This window comes from Rhinatrema bivittatum, chromosome 9, assembly GCF_901001135.1.
Source record: "Rhinatrema bivittatum chromosome 9, aRhiBiv1.1, whole genome shotgun sequence".
Classification (NCBI taxonomy): domain Eukaryota; kingdom Metazoa; phylum Chordata; class Amphibia; order Gymnophiona; family Rhinatrematidae; genus Rhinatrema; species Rhinatrema bivittatum.
In genome coordinates this window covers 200,052,853-200,074,142 of record NC_042623.1, presented here as the reverse complement: position 1 = coordinate 200,074,142, position 21,290 = coordinate 200,052,853, and the positions used below count along the sequence as shown (strand labels likewise).

General features: G+C 47.8%; 1 protein-coding gene across 4 annotated transcripts in view; it reads right to left on the bottom strand.

Moving 5' to 3' along the window:
* Positions 1-21,290, bottom strand: part of TRPC1 (transient receptor potential cation channel subfamily C member 1) — a 205,611-nt gene that overhangs the window by 139,339 nt on the left and 44,982 nt on the right. For all 4 annotated transcript variants that reach the window (XM_029615475.1, XM_029615478.1, XM_029615476.1 and 1 more), the window contains exons 6-7: positions 15,736-15,931; positions 10,959-11,295 (exon numbers count right to left, since the gene is read on the bottom strand). In XM_029615475.1, the coding sequence (XP_029471335.1) occupies positions 10,959-11,295; positions 15,736-15,931 (533 nt within the window). The remainder of the gene's footprint in view (positions 1-10,958; positions 11,296-15,735; positions 15,932-21,290) is intronic.

The following is a 21,290-nucleotide window of genomic DNA, read 5'->3' as shown; positions in this document are numbered from 1 at the left end:
TGCGGTCCAGGTAACATGCACGTGCACATTTACAATCCAAGGTGTGTAAAACTCTCTCGCCCTGGTGAGAGTGAGGCCGTGGGGAAAAGGTGGGCAAGACTATAGACTGATTCAAGTGGAAGTCAGTAACCACCTTGGGAAGGAATTTAGGGTGAGTACGGAGGACCACTCGGTCATGAGGGAACCAGGTATAGGTTGAGTATGTGACAAGTGCTTGTAACTCACTAACCCTTCGATCAGATGTAACGGCTACTAGCAAGAGAACTTTCCATGTAAGGAACATTGCAGGAGTGCAAAGGCTCAAACGGGGAGCGCATGAGCCTTGTAAGTACTACATTCAGGTCCCACTCGGTGACTGGTGGGCATAGAGGAGGCTTAAGTTGTAATAGGCCCCTCAGTAATCTCATAAGGGGTTGCGCTGTTACCTGGGCATCACCAAATCCTTTGTGGTACGCTGAGATGGCACTCAGGTGTATCCTCACTGAAAAAGTCTGGAGACCAGGCTCTGAAAGATGCCAGAGATAGTCTAATAGAGATGGCGTGGGGCAGGAAAAGGGATCGATACCTTTTTGCGTGCACCACGTATTGAACCTTTTCCACTTAGAACGATAGGATTTTCGTGTGGAAGGCTTTTGTGAAGCTACAAGTACTTGAGAGTCATCAGCTGAAAGATTGAGTGGTTGTCTGTTTGTATGAGAACAGTTTTGTGCGAAAGACAGTCCTTGAACGCATAGAGAACAAAGTATAGCTCAGTTCTAGGAAGCAGATCTGAAATGTTGCTTAGAGTTGTGTCCAAGTACCTTGAGTTTGTAGATTGTTCACATGAGCTCCCCAACCCAAGGTGGATTAGTCTGTGGTCAAAGTTATCTGTGGAGGTGGTTGTTGAAAAGGCAGACCTTTTAGCAAGTTGTCTTTGTTTGTCCACCAGAGAAGCAATAAACGTAACTGGTGGGTTACTTGGATCTGGGATGAGAGCAGTTGAGTGGTTTGGAGCCACTGAGATTTTAAGTCCATTGAGTTATTCTCATGGCCAGCCTGGCCATAGGAGTGACGTGGACCATGGAAGCCATGTGGCCCAGCAACGTTAGGAATTGATGAGCGGAGGCTGTTTTCTTTTTGCGCAGAGATACAGCTAGTCTGGAGAGTGTGTCTGCGCGGTCATTGGGCAGGAATGCCTTCACCACTGTGGTGTCAAAAACTGCTCCGATGAACGTCAGGAGGTGAGATGGAGTCAGGTGGGATTTTTGATAGTTGATAAGAAATCCCAACGAGTGCAGTAGAGTGATAGTGAGCTTGAGAACGTCGAGAGCTCCTTGCTTGGATTGGCTCTTGATGAGTCAGTCGTCCAGGTAAGGAAAGACGTGTATGTGTTTCTTGCATAGGTGGGCCACAGCCACTGCCAGGCACTTTGTAAATACATGGGGAGCCAAGGCAAGTCCGAACGGCAGGACCCAGTATTGAAAGTGTCGATGTCCCACTAGGAAGTGCAGGTATTTGCGGTGGTGTAGGAATATGGGAATGTGAGCGTAAGTGTCTTGAAGATCCAGAGAACAGAGCCAATCTCCGTTTTGCAGAAGTGGAAGTATGGTGCCCAAGGACACCATCCTGAATTTTTCTCTTCGTAGAAATTTGTTGAGATTGCGGAGGTCTAAGATGGGGCGGAGGCCGCCTGATTTCTTTGGAATGAGAAAGTAGCGGGAGTAGAACCCTCTGCCCTGCTGTGCTCGGGGAAAAGGTTCAACGGCCCTGGCGCCCAAAAGGGTGGACAGTTCTGACTCTAGAAGAGTTGTGTGATCTTTTTGCATCCACAGTGGATTGGGTGTTGAACCCAGGGGTAACATGAGGAAGTTTAGACGGTATCCGTGGATTATGATGGATATAACCCATTGGTCTGTGGTAATGTTGAGCCAATTGGTTATGAAATGATGAATTCGACCTCCTACTGGTAAATCTGGTTCTGGATTTATGGAGCAGCTGCTGTTTTCTGGAAAGGTCTCAAAATCCAGATGCTTGGCCTGTTTGTGGAGGTGGCTGAGACCTGGTGTTTTGGACTGTCGAGGATGTGCTCTCTGAGACGGCCTAGCTGTCTGCACGCGAGATGTAGGTGGGTAATATCTGCGTGGGCGATAAAATGTTTTTTTAGAGTCCCTCCTGGTGGATCTTCTTGCAGAAGAAGGGGCCTCGATAGTCACTCTTGATAACTGACGCAGAGTTTCATTATGGTCTTTCAACTGAGCCACTGCGTCTTGTATCTTGTCACCGGTGCATGGTAATGTTATTGTTTGTAAGGATTTGGGTGAACCCCTGGACTCTATGGCTGCTGACCACGCCCATGGGGGGAAGTCCCGTGAGGGGCCACAGGTCAGGCTCAGCTTTAGGACACACACAGAGTTAGATCTTTTATTAAACAGTATTGAGGAGCCACCAGAGGTGGCGGTAGTGAGCAGGAATGTAGCCCGGCTGGGCTTGTAATCCCTCAGGCTCTGGAACAGCGATCCCACGATGGCTGTGCTGTAGTGGAGAGAAACTGAGATCGTGAGTACAAGCAATATATGCAGGGTTCAGGAATAGAGTCTCGTTGGTATAGTACTCACACAGCGGTCTCTTGGTATGGAGCACAGGAGCTGAAATAAAGGCAGGCCTTGAGGAGCGAGTACCTGGTTCCAGGGAACAGCTCTGAGAGTAGATGGTAACTCACTGATGGTATAGGCAGCGGTGTCTTCCAGGCAGAAGAGAAGTCCAGGTAGCGAGTCCAGGAACATGGGCCCTCGAGGAGTGAGTACCGGTTCCAGACAGCGACCTGAAAGAGAAGAGAGGCCGCCGAGGAACGGGTACCCCAAATAGAGTAGACCAATAGTGGAGGCAGAGTAGCTAGGTACGGAAAGCGAATCCCATCCGTTAGGAAACCTTTGCTAACTCGACGGCTAGCAATCGCGTAGACTATTTGTATCCGGGATGCGTGACATCACAGGGGGGACGCCCCTGAGGTTCACGCCAAAAAAGGTTCTTGAAGCAGGGCCGCGCGGCGCGCGCGCCCTAAGGCAACTGGACAGCATGGCGGGAGGCAGCGCCCAAGCTGGACTGGGGATGCCAGAGAGGACAGCAGGCAGACGCCACGGCAGCCAAACGTCCTTCAACTGCAGGAGGAGTCACCAGAGAGGTAAGGAGGGCGGAGTGGAGACGTCGGGCAGAGACAGTCGTAACAGGTAAATCGGTAAGTCTGTCTATGATTTCAGGTCTCAAGTCAGATGCTTTCAGCCAGGCCCACCTCCTGGCGCTGATACCTGTCGCTGACATTCGAGAAGCTGGCTCAAAGGAGTCATAAGCAGCACTCTAGGCCTTTATGTAACATGGCATTGAGGCTGTCTTGCTGCTGTTGAGGAAGAGAGTCAGTTAGTTCTTGAACCTGCTTCCATAGATTCCTTTGGTATTGTGTCATGTACAGTTGGTATGCAGCTATTCATGACACTAGCATAGAACTATGAAACATTTTGCAACCTAATATGTCCAGGAATTTTTTATCTTTATCAGGAGGTGTGAAAGAGTGTGGTCGAAGTCTTCTGGATTCTTTTGTGCAGATTAAACTACACTGACTGGTGGGTCAGTTGTGGTTTTTGGAATCCAGCAATGTGTTGGACCAGATAAGTTGCATCTGTTCATTTATTCACTGGCTGAACAGCACAAGGATGTTCACAGAGACGATGCTGTAGATCTACTAGTACCTCGTGTACTGGGATGGCTACGACTTCCTTTGGAGCATCAACAAATTGGAGAACTTCCAATGTTTTGTGCCTTGTGTCCTCCTCTGTAATTAGATCAAAGGGAATTGTCTCTGACATTTCCCTAATAAAATTGGCAAAGGAGAGGTCTTCTGGGGGAGATTTTCTCTTTTCCTCCGGAGATGTTCCGACAAAATATCCTCCGAGGATGTTTTAGTGTCTACATCTTCCCATGTGTCAGAAAAGGTCTCTAGTCGAGATCCTGAAGGATAGAAGAAGGCTGGAGCTGTAGGACGTATTGGCACTGATGGATCCTTCGATGGCCTTGATGGATGGCGCAGTGGCACCGATGGAGGTTTCGGAGGCACCGGAGGCATCAATGGAAGATGTGGGCCTCTCGGTCCCGAGAGCCCTGAAGGACCAGGCATCAGTTCAGGCATCGGTGAAATGGGACTGGAATCTAAGTCCTCATCGTCTGAAGAGCCGGGAATGGGAATTGGGGCCTTCAGAGGCTGCACGGGTTGCTTTGGCATCGGTGGCGTGGGTTGTGTTGGAAGGGCACTGATGAGTGTATCGAGTCTGGTAAGCAACGGTGCAAATATCAATGGTTCCGGTGTCAGTGCCGGTATGGGGGCCGGTACCGGTGGCTGTAAGTCTCGGAGAGCATCGAGCACTGCCTGGAAGATAAAACCATCCAGTTCCTCCCTGAAAGCTGATGTAGACATCGCAACTACAGGGGGTGGCAGGCTAGGTGTTACTGGCACCACCGCAGGAACCTGTGAGGGCTCAGTACCCGGCACCAATGTCGGTGGCGATCGCCTTGGTTGCTCGGAGGGAGAAGGTGTTAACAGCTCCTCTACCTGTGTCCTTCGCAAGCGGCTCGATAGCCATCAAAGCAGATGCAGTGTCGGAACTGGCATCGGGGGTAGACTCACGTCGGTGCCGGTGTCAGTGCTTCCCTTGGTGCTCGGCCCGGTCTTTCCCCAGCGCCGAGGTAGATGATGTCAATGCCTTTGACGGAGTTGGTGACGGATGGTCACCACTGCCCTGGTGCTCCCGGCGAGGTTTTATGACCAATTTTTTCGATGCTCCTGCCGGTGACGATTGGGTGGAAGTCGATGAAGTCAGTTTAATTTTAAACAGGGTTTCCATCTTGTCGAGGCGAGCCCGCCTACCCTTCGGAGTCATCTAGGCACAACTTGGGCAAGTAGACACATCATGTGATGAGCCGAGGCACAGCACATAGACATCATGTGGGTTGGTAATCGACATGGTTCGGGGGCATTCCAGACATTTTCGGAAACCTGTTTCCAAAATGGCAGAGGCTGAGGCCCAAAAACTGTCGACGGCCTACGGACACCGAAAAAACAGTGAGAGCAGCACAGACTGGGAATAGTGATTTTACTCACCGAACGATGGAAAAAACATATCCCGATGGGAGACCCCTATGAGGTAATGTTTTTCTGAAGTAAATTTTAGGATTTTTCCGTGAGGAAATTTATGTGAGAATTCTCAGAGCTCTTAACCGCGAGGCAAACTGCAGCGTGGAAAAAAAAGAGACTGAAGGGAGACCCCTGTGGCTCAAGGGATCATGGCATGCTGGGCATGCTCAGTGTGCCAGTCAAAAGTTCTAGAAACTTTGACAGAAAAGTTTTCTGTGATAGGGCTCCGTCCAGTGTCGTCACCCACATGTGAGGACTACCATACTGCTTGTCCTGGGAGAATAATATTTACAAACAAAACCAAGAAACTGTCAAATTCATAACAAAATTACTGCTAGCAACATTTTTACGGGGTGAACAGCCTTCTTGATAATTCAGACAATGCTGCTTTAACGTACTTTGCTTTTGGACTTGGCCTTAGAAGCTGTCCTATGCTTTTTCCCTGTCTGCATATCAGTATCCCGGACTGTAAAAACTGGGTCCCAGCGTTGGCTGTCATCTGAATCCAAATCCCCTTTTTGCCCCCACCGCCTAAGCGGACAGCAATGTTGCAGTTGTGTCAAAAACATCATGGCTAATTGGTTAAAGGTAGTAATCCACATGCCTTCCTTTAAGGGTAGTAACTGCCATTCCATGCAGGTTACCCCCATGCACCCTTTTCTTCATTTCCAGTCTCTAGCCTTTAGGGATCCTCATTGTTTATCCCATGCCCATTTGAATTCCTTTACTGCTTTTCTCCTCACTACTCTTCCAGAAGGGCATTCGAGGCATCCACCTCCCTCTCCATGAAAAAATATTTCCTGATGTTGGTTCTTAGCACCCCCCTCCTCTGTGACATTTCATCTCATGACCCCTACAGTTTATTTTCCAACAGAAAAGGTTCAAAGTTCTTGCATCATTAAAACATTTCAAATATCTGAAGGTCTGTATCACATCTCCCCTGCACATCATCTCAGCCAGGATATATATATTTAGATCCTTCAGCTGCTCCTAATAAGTCTTCCAATACAGACCCCACACCATTTTGGTCACCCTTCTCTGGACCGCCTCTGTCCTGTCTCTATCTTTTTTTGAGATACGGTCTTCAGAACTGAATAAGGTACTCCAGGTGAGGCCGCACCTATACAAGGGCATTATCACCTCCTTTTTCTTACTAATTATTCCTCTTCCTATGTAGCCCAGTATTCTTCTGGCTTTAGCTATCATCTTGTCACATTGCTTCGCTGCCTTCAGATCGCCAGACACTATCACCCCAAGGTCACTTTCCCAGTCCATGCACATTAGCTTTTCACTGCCCCCACCATCCCCCATCACATAAAGCTCTTTTGGATTACCGCACCCCAGATGCATGAATCTGCACTTCTTGGCAATGAATCCCAGCTACCAAATCTTCACCCACTCTTCAAGCTTTCTTAAATAATTTTTCATTCTCTCTATTCCTTCAGGCATGTTCACTCTGTTGTGGACAAACTTTACCTTCTATCACTTCCACAATGTCGCTCACAAAGATATTGACCAGAACCAGTCCCAAAACCAATCCTTGTGGGACTTCCCTTAACACTGTTCTCTCTTCAGAGTAGGTTCCATTTACCATTACATGCTGTGTCCTATCAGTTAACCAGTTTGTAATTCACTCCATTACCTTGGCGCCCATTCCCAAGCTTCTCATTTTATTCATGAGCCTCCTTTGCAGGATTGTATCAAAAGTTTTGCTGAAATCCAAGTAAATCACATCGACCACTCTTCCTTGATCCAATTCTCTAGTCACCCAATCAAAAATATCAATCATATTTATCTGACAGGACCTTCCCCTCGTAAATCTATGCTGCCTCAGGGTTAGCAACTCACCGGATTGTAGATTGATCACTATCTTTCCTTCAGCAGAGCCTCCATTAATTTTCCCACCATTGAGGTGAGGCTAACAGGCCTGTAGTTTCCAGTCTCCTCTCCTACCACTCTTGTGATGCGGGTTCACAACCATTCTTCTCTAATCTTGTAGCACTACTCCTGTTTCCAGGGATCGATTGAATACATAGTTCAGAGCTCCCTTAGTATCCTGGGATGTATCTCCTCCGGTCCCATGGCCTTGTCCACGTTCAGTTTTCCTAGCTCTTCCCATACATTCTCTTCTGTAGACTGAGTTTCGTCTACCTTACTCCCATTTACGGTCTTGTCAACCAGCAACGGTCCTTCCACAGGGTCTTCTTTAGTGAAACCAAACTGAAGTATTTGTTTAATATTGCTGACATTTCTTCATTTCTCTCTACACATTGCTCCTTATCACCTTTCAATTTCACTATATCACTTTGGGCCTTCCTTCTTTCTCTGGTACATCTGAAAAATGTTTTGTCACCTTGCTTTACCTCTTTGGCAATCCTTTCTTCTGCTTGACCTTTCGCTTTCCCAATTTCTTTATTTGTCTCCCTCAGTTTCACTAGGTATTCTTCCCTGTCTACCTCTTTTTGGGATCCTTTATACTTCCTGAAAGCTGTTCTTTTTGCCTTTATTTTATCAGCTACCTCCTTTAAGAACCAGATTGGTTTCTTTTTCCTCTTAATTTGATTACTTTTCTAACATATAAATTTGTTGCCTTTGTAATAGCTCCTTTTAATGTGGCCTACTGTTGTTCCACCGCACCCATTTTCTCTCAGCCTTCTAATTCTTCCTCCAGGCACGTCTCCATTTTGACAAGTCTGTATTTTTGAAGTTCTAAACTCGGGTCTTCGTGTGACTTCTCTGTACCCTATTTGCAATATCAAACCATACTGACTGATAATCACTGGAGCTCAAGTGGGCACCTACCCAGACATTAGAGATATTATCTTCGTGAGCACTAAGTCGAGTATCCCACCTTCCCTCATGGGTTCCCTTATCATGTGTTTGAGCAGAGCCCCTTGAAAGACATCCACTCTCTCTCTACTTCTTGTAGCTTCTGCAAAAGGGATACTCCAATCCATATCGGCAGATTAAAATCTGCAATAAGTAACACTTCACCCTTCCTTCCCAACTTTTGGATTTCTTTGACCAGATCTCGGTCAAGTCTTCAGTTTGTGTTAGAGGCTTGTAGGCCACACCAGTGTAAATGGAAGAACCATCTTCTTTTTTTTAGGATAGCCTATAATGCTTCTTCCCTACCCCATGTCCCTTGCATTTTGGTTGAGTTGGTATTGTTTTTGACATAAAGTGCTACTCCCCCCACCTTTTCTGTCCTCTTTGTCCTTCTTTAATAAGTTATAGCCCGGGATGGTTGTAACCCAATCATAAGATTCCGTGAACCAAGTCTCCATAATAGCAACAGAGTCCAAGTCTGCCTCCACCATTAGGGCCTGCAGATCTATTTATTTATTTATTGAAAATTTATAGTCCACTAATCCAAAACTTTTAGTATACATAATAAAATCAGCAAAATACAATTGACAAAATATCTAAAGTACAGAACATAAGCAAATTAATCATTACAAAAAAAATTACAAAGGTAGATATGGGATTTTGTTGCTCAGGCTATGAGCATTTGTGGTCATAAGTTTCTAGCTTTCCTCCCTTGGTTTGCTGATCTTCATAGTCACCTTTTTTGCTCTTTTGCTTAAGCGTGGAATGTTGAGGTGATTGATTTTGTCGTCATCACCTCTCACTTCCTGTATTGCTTGAGGGTGACATTCCAATTTCACTGGCCAGTGTCTGCCACCCTCATCCTTTAGTTTAAATGCCTGACGACGCAAGACCAGAATCAGGGTTTACTTTCCTGCCACTGTTAAATGTAGGAATTCACCCAGATTCAGAACAGGGACAATTTCTGATAGAAAAATATGCACTGACTTTGCTGAATAAAGTAATCATGTTGAGAATTTTTGGGGCCCTGCAGTTTCCTTCAGCTCTTTTCAGCTACCAGCTCAATCAAAACAATTCTCTATTAAGCTACAGTGTTATGAGCTTTCACTCATAAGAAGCGGGGTGGGGGGTTTCCCAAATTTTTTTTATCCCCTCTCTCCCATCCAACTCCCTCAAGAAGCTTACATTTTGGTTTATCAAGCCCACAATAAATACCGTATTTTTCGCTCCATAAGACGCACCAAGGATTCAGAGGGGGAAAATAAAAAAAAAAAAATGGTGTGCTAAACCGTCTCTGTTCCCGGGCATCTGTGCGTCTTATGGAGCAAATTAGGGGAGTGCATAAAATTGGTTTTTGTCCCCATTTCTTTTTCGGGTCTGGGGAGGGCCATTTCGGTCCACTCCCCAAATCAGAAAACTTTTATAGTTCTCTTTCTATAGGAACCCCCTCCCCCAAACCCAACCCTTTAAATTAATTAACTACAATGCCCCACCCTCCTGACCCCCCCAAGACCTGCCAAAAGTCCCTGGTGGTCCAGTGGGGGTCTGGGAGCGATCTCCTGCACTTGGGCCGTCGGCTGCCAGTAATCAAAATGGCACCGACAGCCCTTTATCCTTAGTATGTCACAGGGGCCACCAATGGCACCGGTAGCCCCTGTGACATAGTAAGGGCAAAGGGCTGTCGGCATCATTTTGATTACTGGCAGCCAACGGCCCTTTGCCCTTACTATCGGGCCGATACAGTAAAGTCCGCGGGAGAGCGGTCAAATGCCTGCTCTCCCGGCATGCGCACAGGCCACTCTCCTGTGCGCGCGATTCTCTATTCAAATGAGGCCCAGCGGTAAAAACAGGCAAAAGGAGGCGCTAGGGACACAAGCGCCCCTACCGCCTCCTTTTGGACCCGAGCAGCGGCTGTCAGCGGGTTTGATAGCCGTCGCTCAATTTTGCCGGCGTCGGTTCTCGAGCCCTCTGACAGCCACGGGCTCAGAAACCAGACACCGGCAAAATTGAGCATCTGGTTTTCAACCCGACAGCCACAGGCCAGTTTTTTGTTTTTTTTTTTACTTTTCGAAACTTTCGGGACTTCCGACTTAATATCGCCATGATATTAGGTCGGAGGGTAAAAACTGCTTTTCTGTGCACTTTCCCGGTGCCCGAAGAAATTAGCGCCTACCTTTGGGTAGGCGCTAATTTCTGAAAGCAAAATGTGCGGCTTGGCTGCACATTTTGTTTTCTTTTTTTTTTTTTAAATTTAAGGTTTATTAGAGAAATATAATACCAACAATACAAAACCATGCAGCATCAGTGAAGCATGTACAATAACAAAATTGACAGTAGAATAAATGCAATAAAGATTTACAACAGATTCCCCGCGTTTCTCAGTTATTGTTCAATCAGCACATTTTGTTTTCTGAATCACGCGGGAATACCTAATAGGGACTTTTGGCAGGTCTTGGGGGGGTCAGGAGGGTGGGGGGTTGTAGTTTTTAGGGGTTTTTTTTATATTCGCTCCATAAGACGCACAGACATTTTCCCCCCACTTTTGAAGAAAAAAAAGTGTGTCTTATGGAGCGAAAAATCTGCATGCAAAAAATTAACAAATGATAGTTCAAACATGGCATTTAAGAATTATTATTTTATCATTTATATAGGACCCTACCTAACACATAGCACTTTACACCAAGAACCAAATTTCATGACAAATAAAGAGATAGCCAGCACAGCGATTCTCTTATTCTTTGTACCTAAACATGTTTACTTTGGAGAGCCCAAAGTAGCAAAGTATTCAAGTTATTCACTTTCTTCCCAAACAAATTCCCATCATTTCAGTTCCCTGGTGCTGGGATCTAGGATTCTCGTTATATTTCTCATTCCCAGCAATGAGATAAACTTCATCAACAATGCTAATGCATCAGTATTCATTTTTTTTGTTTGCAGTGTAAGTTTTTTAAACCATGTTGGCACTTACCAATCAACCATATAATGAGAAGGAAGTCTATCCTCTCCAAAGGAGGTCCCATTGTATTCTTTTTATTTTCATTGTACACCAGAGAGTACAAGTTAAGTAACAACAAGAACGTGAAGTAGGACGCACCATGGATAATAAATTTCATGAAAGGAGTATGAATTATCCGACCAACTCGGGATTTTGGGGCTAGTAAGTAACAGACGGACAACACTGGCCAAAAAATGCCAACTGTCATCACAATCAAAATCTTCTTGCAGGTATGCTTGCGTCGGTAACCTGCCATCTGCCCAAACCAGACAGTGTTCAGGAACTGCTGGCAGTTGGACTGCGACACAAACTACAAAACAAAAGCAAAAAATACCCAGCTTAGTATCTAAAAGTGACCCTCTAAATTTCATATCATTCACTGTTAAAGAGATCCAGGCAAGTACAGCTTAGTTTCTTAATCATAAATTAATTCATGGTAACAGGCAAAATCACTATTGGCATTTTTAACTACTACTACTAAACATTTATATAGCACTACAATGTATACATAGCACTGTACAGACAAACAGAAGAGACAGTCCCCATTCCATGGAGCTTATATTCTGATCATTAGAGAGACACTAAGGCCAGATGGACACAGAGGAACAAATATGATTCATGAAGTATAGTCAGGATGTTAAGTCAGCATTTTCTCTCTCGCTCTTCTCTTTTCTTTTACCCATTTAACAGCAATGCCGCTGAAGTATTCTTCACTCCCTGTCTATACAGATTTGCATATAGATCTTTTGTATGCTCATTTACTTACCAAATTTCCCGTATTGCATTACTTGTGTCCTATTGTAGCATTGCCTTTTTATAGAATTTAACATAGGTGCAGTAGCAAAGGCACTTGCCACCAATGTAAGGATTGCCCCTGCCCCCAACTCTTAACCCCTAGGATCAACCCTGGGGTGAAGATTTGGTCCTTAACAGTGTAGTAAAGGCAGATTAGTGTAAACATGTGGTGGCTAAAATAAAAACAACATGATTTACAAACAAAAATCTTTTCTGTTTACAAGGTTTTACATTACATTTTATTGTGCTAAACAGCTGATGTAGTGTTATTTTGTTTATCACTGATGTCAATGATGGTATGTCTCACCTTAGCATGTTCCTTGAAATAAAAGTATTTAACTTTTCATTTTTTCTTACTATAATCGATAATTGCACAGTTGATGTGTAAAATAAAAGTATAACTTATTATACTACTAAACTTCCACAATACTGTATTTCTCATTATACTCTGGGCTTGTGTCAGTTTCTCTTTAACGCAAAAATATTATTGGACTCACAGAACATTACTATTATCATCACAACATCCAGTTTCCTAAGGCACTTCAGGGTTAAATTCAGTATTATGGATTTTATTATGATTATGATTATTATTTATTGCTTGTGCTTTATCATATTGTATTAAGTTTTTTAAATTATTTCTTGTAGCTTACTTTGAGTACTTTAGTAGTACAGTAAGTCATAAATTCTAAAATAAACAAATTCTATGACAAATAAAGCAGTTACTTCCTGTAACAGGTGTTCTCCCAGGACAGCAGGATGTTAGTCCTCACATATGGGTGACATCATCGGATGGAGCCCTATGATGGAACACTAACCTGCATCCAGCAGAGGTCCCCCTTCAGTCTCGTTTGTAGCAAAAAGTATGAGCGAAAAATAAAATGTAAGCGAACCTAACTCCGCGGGGTGGCGGACGGGTTTCGTGAGGACTAACATCCTGCTGTCCTGGGAGAACACCTGTTACAGGTAAGCAACTCTGCTTTCTCCCAGGACAAGCAGGAAGGTAGTCCTCACATGGATGAATAGCGAGCTACAGGATCCCCGAATAGAATGAACCAAAGCACCCAACGATGTGCAACAGGCACAACACTAGGGGTGCTGTTGGGTATGAGGGCAGCCTGAATTCCATAGTGGGTTGCAGGTAGGAAGTTGGGTTATTAAACTGGAAACAAATTACGTAGTACAAACTGGCCAAAGACGGAATCTTGTCTGCCAGCCTTGTTGAGACAATAATGAACTGCAAAGGTGTGGAGAGAGCTCCATGTGGCAGCTCTACAAATGTCAGCAATAGATACTGAACGGAGGTGCGCTATTGATGTTGCCACGGCTCTGACCGAATGCACTTTCATGCGTCTCTGTAGCGGAAGACCATACAGTCTGCCAGCCAGGTGGACAGGGTCTGTTTGCCCACCAGAACTCCCAGTTTGGTTTTATCAAAGGAGATAAAAGCTGGGTGGACTTCCTATGGGCTGTAGTGCGGTCCAAATAAAAGGCTAGCTCACGTTTATAATCCAAGGAATGCAGTGCCCGCTCACCTGGGTGTGAGTGAGGCTTTGGAAAAAAGGTAGGAAGTACTATGAACTGATTCAAGTGGAAATCAGAAACCATCTTTGGCAGAAATTTATTAGGGTGAGTGCGGAGAACTACACGATTGTGGAGAAATTTAGTGTAAGGTGGGTATGTTACTAGTGCCTGTAGCTCACTGACTCTGTGAGCTGACGTTATAGCAACTAGAAAGATCACTTTCCACGTGAGATGTCTGAGCTCGCAGGAGTGTAGGGGCTCGAACAGAGATCACATGAGCCATGTTAGCACAATATTGAGGTCACATGCCACAACTGTGAGAGGCAGTGGAGGCTTCAGCTGGAGTAAACCTCTCATAAAGCGCCCTACAAGGGGTTGCGCCGAAATCGGGGCATCTCCTACACCTTGGCACTTACATGCACTCAGATGGAGGAAATTTGTAGGCCAGATTCTGAGAGGTGCCAGAGGTAGTCCAGGAACCTCATTGTGGGGCAGGAGAAGGGATCTATGTCCTTTGTCGTGCACCACAAGGAGAATCTTTTCCACTTGGAACGATATGATTTCCTAGTTGAAAGCTTCTGTGAAGCTACGAGGACTGGGGACACATCGTTAGAAAGGTCAAGTGATTGCAGAATCAACCTTTCAACATCCATGCCGTCAGAGACAGGGAGTGGAAGTTTGGATGACGCAACAGTCCATAATTCTGCGTTATTAGAGTTGGATCTGTGCCCAGGCGAATTGATTGCTGGACTGAGAGGTCACGTAGGATGGGAAACCAAACCTGACAAGACCGGCATGGGGCTATGAGAATCATTGTGCCCCAGTCTTGTCGTAACCTGTCGAGAAGTGGAGCCAGCATTGAAGGCACCAGGTCAGGCATTGGCATGGGAGTCGATGCCAGTGGTGACAGAAACCTCGAAGCACCTGAAGGACTGCCTCCTGGACCATCCAGTCCAATTCCTCCCGGAAGGCTGGTGTTAACACAGCAGCCAGGGTTGGAGGCTGAGTAAGCATTGCCAGAGGGTTCATCGGAATTAGTGGAGTCTCGACTCCCTGCGTTACAGGTGGAGAACGCCTCGGTGTCCCAGGTCCAGAGGAGGATGGGGTTCCTCTCCCCGGGACTTCTTGGATGGTGGCTCCGTTGATGCCGATGTTGATAGCTTGTCGGTGCCAGCACCGGATTAAGTTTCTCATCGGTGCATTTCATGATGCTCTGCCAAGTCCTTCTCCGGCGCAGAGGACAAGCACGTTGAAGCTTTTGAGCGGGACGATGCTGCTGAGACGTCGATGGAGATGGAGTCGATGACGAAGAAGGCTTCCTACTCGGTGCGCTCTTGGCCGGAGTCGATGGAGACGAGTGCTCGAAGACTATTAGGTGCTCCATCTTCTCCAGGCAGGCGCGGCGGACTTTAGGGATCATTTGGGCACAACTTGTGCACTGTTGGACGTCGTGGGAAGGCCCCAAGCATAAGACACAGACGTCATGAGGGTCCATAATGGACATAATCCTCGGTCACTCGGGGCACTTCTTAAAACCGGTCGTCATTTTGAAAACGTAAAGGCGGCGTGTGGCTGGTGGTCATCAGGCACTGATGAAAGCACCGCTGGGAACCGACCGTGAAGAACGAGGTAAACTTACCGGCATTAGCGAAGGTCGGCGGTCGATGGGGGACGGGGAAACTTTTTTGAAATTCTAATAAAAAGTTCCATGAGGAAAAAATTTGTGAGAATTCTCACAGAGCTCCTAATAACCGCGAGGCAACTGCTGCGTGGAAAAAAAGAGACTTAAGGGGGAACCCTGCTGGATGCAGGGTTAGTGGCATGCTGGGCATGCTCAGTGCACCAGTCAAAGTTCTAGAAACTTTGACAAACGTGTTCCGTGATAGGGCTCCATCCGATGATGTCACCCATATGTGAGGACTAACATCCTGCTTGTCCTGGGAGAAATGCACTGTCATTTACAAGGTAGCATTCCCTTCCAACCACACTTGCATAGGTGGTTTATAATAATTAATACATATCTCCATGTGTCTCCATATAAAGGTATCGGTACCCTGTAAATAAATTTTAAGTATAGCTGTGCCTATACTTTGGAATATTATCCCAGGTGAGATCAAAGCGCCAAAAAGCAAAATATTAAAAAAAAAAAAAAATCTAAATAATGACCTGTTACAATTCAGAAAGCAGTTAAAAACATTTTTTTCTCTAGCCTTTCCTGACATAACTTAGGTTCACTGGTTAATGAATATTTGTCTTTCTTCTCATGACTCTGTTTTATTGTTTTTCACAACTTGTTTTTAAACAACTGCTATTTCATGATGTATTATTGCTGTCATTAAATATTTTTGTGTATGTTACTTATAATCTGCTGAGATCTGTGGATCAGCGGAATATAAATAGTTTAAATAAATAAATAAATAAATAAATAAATGACCTCTTTTTGGTTATATTTGATAGCAAGCTTGAGGCGACTCAGGTTCATTCTCTCTTCTAGTAATCCTCGCTTATCCAGAGGCTCATCGCTGGATTGATGGTTTAGGATAACTTCTAACTCTCGTGAATTCCGAGCCTGTGCAAGCAAATCTTTAGCAAATGTTTTACACTGCTGGGCAAGTTCCTCATAGTCATTCCTGCAAAATACAAGATGAATCAAATAAACAGAAAATACCAAAATTTCCTATTCCATGGGTAATCTAACATTTAAGGGAAGATGCAACCATATCTAACTCATGGCTTCATAATTCATGAGTTATACAAACATTTCCCCACCTTTATGAGCCATAAGAAAAAATGAATACTTTTTCTAATAGACAACAGTCATAAAGCAGAGTGATAAGTGAAAAGAAAAGACGAACAAGACTACAAGGGGTAGGGTTCTTCTTCAAGCTCAGATATGAAAATTATTCCTTACCTGCTAATTTCCGTTCCTGTAGTACCATGGATCATTCCAGACTGTGGGTTATGTCCCCTGTCCAGCAGATGGAGTCAGAACAAAAAACTCTCAGGGGGGTGCCTTATAGCCACGCCTCCCCTGCCTCAGTTCTCAGTAAATAGATTATCAAAGCCGAAACGAGAATAAATTTGCAAACCAGAGGGATCAAGTTATCAAATACAGTACAACTGCCGGCCCAACAAAAGCCCCGACAATAAATTTGGAAACTAAAAAACTCTAAAACTGTGTCAAAACTTGCAAACAGTACTGCGTGGAAGAACAGACCCGCAGTATCAGAAGTACAGATAAAGAGAAATATTGGAGACAGGTAAGCAGGGATGTCCCACACAGAAAAACCCCCAAAAACGAGGGAGGGCGTCTGGAATGATCCATGGTACTACAGGAACGAAAATTAGCAGGTAAGGAATAATTTTCATTTCCCTGTACGTACCAGGATCATTCCAGACTGTGGGATGTACCAAAGCTTTCCCATCATGGGCGGGCCGAGGACAGCCCTGCCCGAATGACCCTGTCTCCCAGTTGTCCGTCCGATGGCAACCGGAAGTCCAGACGATAATGCCTGGTGAAGTGTGGAGCGACTTCCAAGTGGCCGCCCTACAGATTTCCTGGACGAGCACAGAGGAGCTTTCCGCCCAGGAAGTCGCCTGGGCGGGAAGAGAATGCACCTTGACCACCAATGGTGGCGTCTTACCTGATCCCAGATATGCCGCTACGATCGCTCCCTTCAGCCAGCGAGCAATGGATTGTTTCAAGGCCATGCATCCTCTTCGGGGCCCTGACCAGAGGACAAAGAGATGGTCAGAAAGCCGAAACTCATTCGTAACCTCCAGATAGTGCATCAGAGAACGCCGTACATCTAGCTTGTGTAGATCACCCGGCTCCGAAGAAGGAAAGGACGGAAGTTCCACCGACTGGTTGAGGTGAAACCCTGAGACCACCTTGGGCAGGAATGAAGGTACGGTACGCAAAGAAGCTCCAGTAGGAGTGAATCGAAGGTATGGCTCCCGACAGGAGAGAGCTTGCAACTCCGAGATCCGCCGTGCTGAGCTGAGTGCAACCAGGAAAACGGTCTTGAGAGTGACATCCTTGATGGGAGCGGACCGCAATTGTTCAAAAGGTGGAGCGCAGAGAGTCCTAAGCACCAAGTTCAAGTTCCACGACGGGCATGTAGGTCGGATCGGAGGTTTTATATGCTTCACTCCCTTGAGGAAGCACAGGATATCCGGATGGGTAGACAGGAGACCGTCATCCACCCCCTGACGCAAAGCTCCCAGAGCCGCCACTTGAACCCGGAGGGAGTTATAGGCGAGACCCAGATCCAGTCCCGCCTGTAAAAAAGAGAGAATCTGTCCCACCGAAGCTTGCGGAGCCTGAATATCTTGGGAGACGCACCACTCCTCAAAGACCTTCCACACCCGAACATAAGTCACCGATGTGGACAACTTACACGCTCGTAGCAGGGTGGATATGACGGGCTCTGGATAACCGCGACGCCTCAGTTTGCACCTTTCAAAAGCCAAGCCGCAAGACAGAAGCGATCTGCCGCTGGAAAAAATATTGGCCCCTGATGGAGAAGTCGCGGTAGATGACCGAGCCGGAGCGGGTCGTCCACCGCTAGATGGAGAAGATCAGCGAACCACGGCCATCGGGGCCACTCTGGCGCCACGAGAATCACCGGACCCTGATGGTCTTCTATCCTTCGAATGACCTTTCCCACCAGCGGCCATGGTGGAAAGACATACAGAAGACACTGGCGTGGCCATGGGAGAACCAGCGCGTCGACTCCTTCCGCTCCATGTTCCCTTCTTCGACTGAAGAAGCGGGTGGCCTTGGCATTTCTGGCCGTCGCCATGAGATCTAAGCGGGGAGTTCCCCAGCGTTTGACTATCAGAGCCATCGCCTCTTCCGAGAGTTCCCACTCTCCAGGATCCAGACGCTGTCGACTGAGGAAGTCCGCCTGTATGTTGTCGACGCCCGCTATATGGGAGGCTGCCAGCCGCAGAAGATGAAGCTCCACCCATTCCATCAATCTGTCGATTTCCAAGGATACCAGTCTGCTCCTTGTGCCTCCCTGACGGTTGATGTATGCCACTGTGGTGGCGTTGTCCGATAGTACTCGTACCGCCCGGTGGTGCAACAGGTGTAGGATTCCCTGTAGGGCTAGTCGAACGGCCCTGGCCTCCAATCAGTTTATGGGCCAGGTCGATTGCTGCGTCGACCAACGCCCCTGCATCGAGCTGTCCTGACAGACCGCTCCCCAGCCCGAGAGACTGGCATCCGTGGACACTACCACCCAGTCCGGTGGCTCCAGGGACACTCCTTGAGCCAAATGCTGTGGGTTCAGCCACCAACCGAGACTGAGCTTTGCAGAGTCTGGAATTGGGAGGACCGCCTGGTAATCCCGGGACACCGGCTTCCACCGAGGTTGCAGGTGGGCAAAAGCCCACGGTACCAAGTCGATGGTGGAGGCCATGGTTCCCAGAACCTGAAGATAGTCCCTCGCCGTCGTCACCTCGAGAGTCATGAACCTGAGGATCTGCTCGCGTAGAGCCCGCGCTCTTTCCGGACTGAGGAATACCATGGCCGCATTCGTGTGGAAGTGCGCTCCCAGAAAGTCCAGCGTCTGTGAAGGATGTAGCCTGCTCTTTGCGAAGTTGACAATCCATCCCAGTGAATGAAGAAGCTGAACTACCTTGTCGACTGCCTGAAACCCCTGACTTCTCGACTTTGCCCGGATGAGCCAATCGTCCAGATAAGGATGTACCAGGATTCCTTCCCTTCTGAGTGCCGCCGCCACCACCACCATGATCTTTGTGAAGACCCGAGGGGCATTGGCCAGCCCGAAGGGAAGGGCCCGGAACTGAAAATGTTGCCCCAAAATCATGAAGCGAAGGAACCGTTGGTGGTCTCGAAGGATCGGAATATGCAGGTATGCCTCCGTCAGATCCAAGGAGGCCAAAAACTCCCCTGGGTGAACCGCAGCCAGCACCGAACGGAGGGTCTCCATGCGGAACCGAGGTATCCTGAGGGAGTTGTTGACGGTCTTGAGGTCCAGTATGGGCCGGAAGGTCCCTTCCTTTTTGGGCACCACAAAGTAGATGGAATAATGGCCCCGACCCAATTCGGAGGCCGGCACCGGTACTATCGCCCCCAATGCAAGGAGACGATCTAGTGTCTGTCGAAGGGCCTGGCGCTTGAGAAGGGACCCGCAGGGAGAGAATAGGAACCTGTCCGGTGGAGGTTGGACAAAATCCAACGCAAAACCTTGTCTTAGAATACTTAGGACCCATTAGTCTGTGGTTATGTGGACCCATACTTCATAGAAAAGCGCAAGTCGCCCCCCCCTAGACGGGGAACCGACTGATGGGTCCCCCTGGCATCATTGGGACGATTTTGGAGTGGTGCCCGTTCCGTGTCCGTCCTTACCGGAATGGCGACCCCGAAAGGACCTGTTCCAAGTATGCAAGCGAGAGGAAGGAGCTCGAGGTGGCTGCTGCCTCGTGGACCGGCCCTTGCGCTGATTACGGAACCTGTTTCTGCCGGTGTTGAAAGTTCTGTAAGAGCGGGGGCGATCCTCCGGCAGCTTATGAACCGCGTTTTCGTTGAGTGACAATGATCTGATCCAGGTCCTCTCCAAAAAGGTACTTACCCTTGAAGGGGAGAGATCCTAGGCGGGTTTTGGATGAAGCATCAGCCTCCCAATTCCTTAGCCAAAGAAGACGGCGCGCTGACACCGCAGCCACCATGGCTCGCGCTTGTACTCTGATAAGATCATAAAAGGCATCCGCTCCATAGGCGACCACGGCCTCCAACCTGTCTGCCTGCTGGGCCTCGGCGTCTGGCAGAGACTGAGATGTAAGCAGCTGTTGCACCCACCGGAGTCCTGCACGCTGGGCCAATTAACTGCAAATAGCAGCTCGCATGCCTAGCGCCGAAACCTCGAATACCCGTTTCAGGTAAACCTCCAACTTCCAATCCTGGGTATCCTTCAATGCCGTCCCTCCCATGACGGAGATGGTCATATGCTTTGTCACCGCCGAGACCACCGAATCTACTGCCGGGACACGAAGCAGCTCTAAGAAATCCGTCGGAAGAGGATACAATTTATCCATGGCCCTGCCAACTCTAAGGTTGGACTCTGGAGTATCCCACTCTCTGGCGATCAGCTGTAGAATATTGTGATGAGTGGGGAAGGCCTTCGCCAGCGGACGAAGTCCCGCTAGTAGTGGATCCCCTTTCTTGACGCTCGGGTCTGGAGTCACTGGGTCCGGAGGGGGATCAATGTCCATCTCCTGGAGGATGTATGGTATGAGCTCATCGAGTTCTCCCGCCTGAAAAATGCGGAGGACTCTAGGATCATCATCCTCGACCTGAGCTGCCAGGGAGGGGTCCTCGGCAAGCGGGTCCACGAGAGGATCCCCCCCCCCCCGCTGGCTGTGGTGCTGTCAGGGCAGAAGAAGACCCCCGAGACGTTCCCGGACCTTCACCCGCAGGAGGGACGCTACCCTGGGGAAGAAGACTCCCCAAGGAAGTGGTCAGGCATGGTAGCTTAGCTGGGGGAGGACCCCCTCCCCCCAGCAGAGAATCCCTGCTATGCACAAACGCCCTGTGCATTAAAACAATGAACTCCGGGGAGAAAAACCCCTCCGAGTTTCCACCAGGCTGTCCAACTGGCTGGGTTCCGACAGCAGGAAATGGCAGGGTTGCAGAAAACGGTGCCTGCCGTTCCCGCCGAGCGCGGGAACGGTGCCTGCCGCTTTCTGCGCGCGCGGTCCTGATGTAGCTCGACCTCCTCCGGAGATGGGCTGTCCTCCCCTCCCGATGAAACGCTGAATCGCCGACTTTCTCGGGACAGGGAATCCCCCGGTCCCCCGCCGCCTTCACCGACTAACTGCCGCTGCATCTTGACGCGAGGGAGGAGGAGGGGGAGGAGGGAGAAGGTAGCTCGAGCGTGCAAAGCACAACAGTCAGCCGGGACGGCAAAAACTGCGGGTCCAGCCCGGTTCCCCACCCACCAACCCGAAGAGACCGTCGGG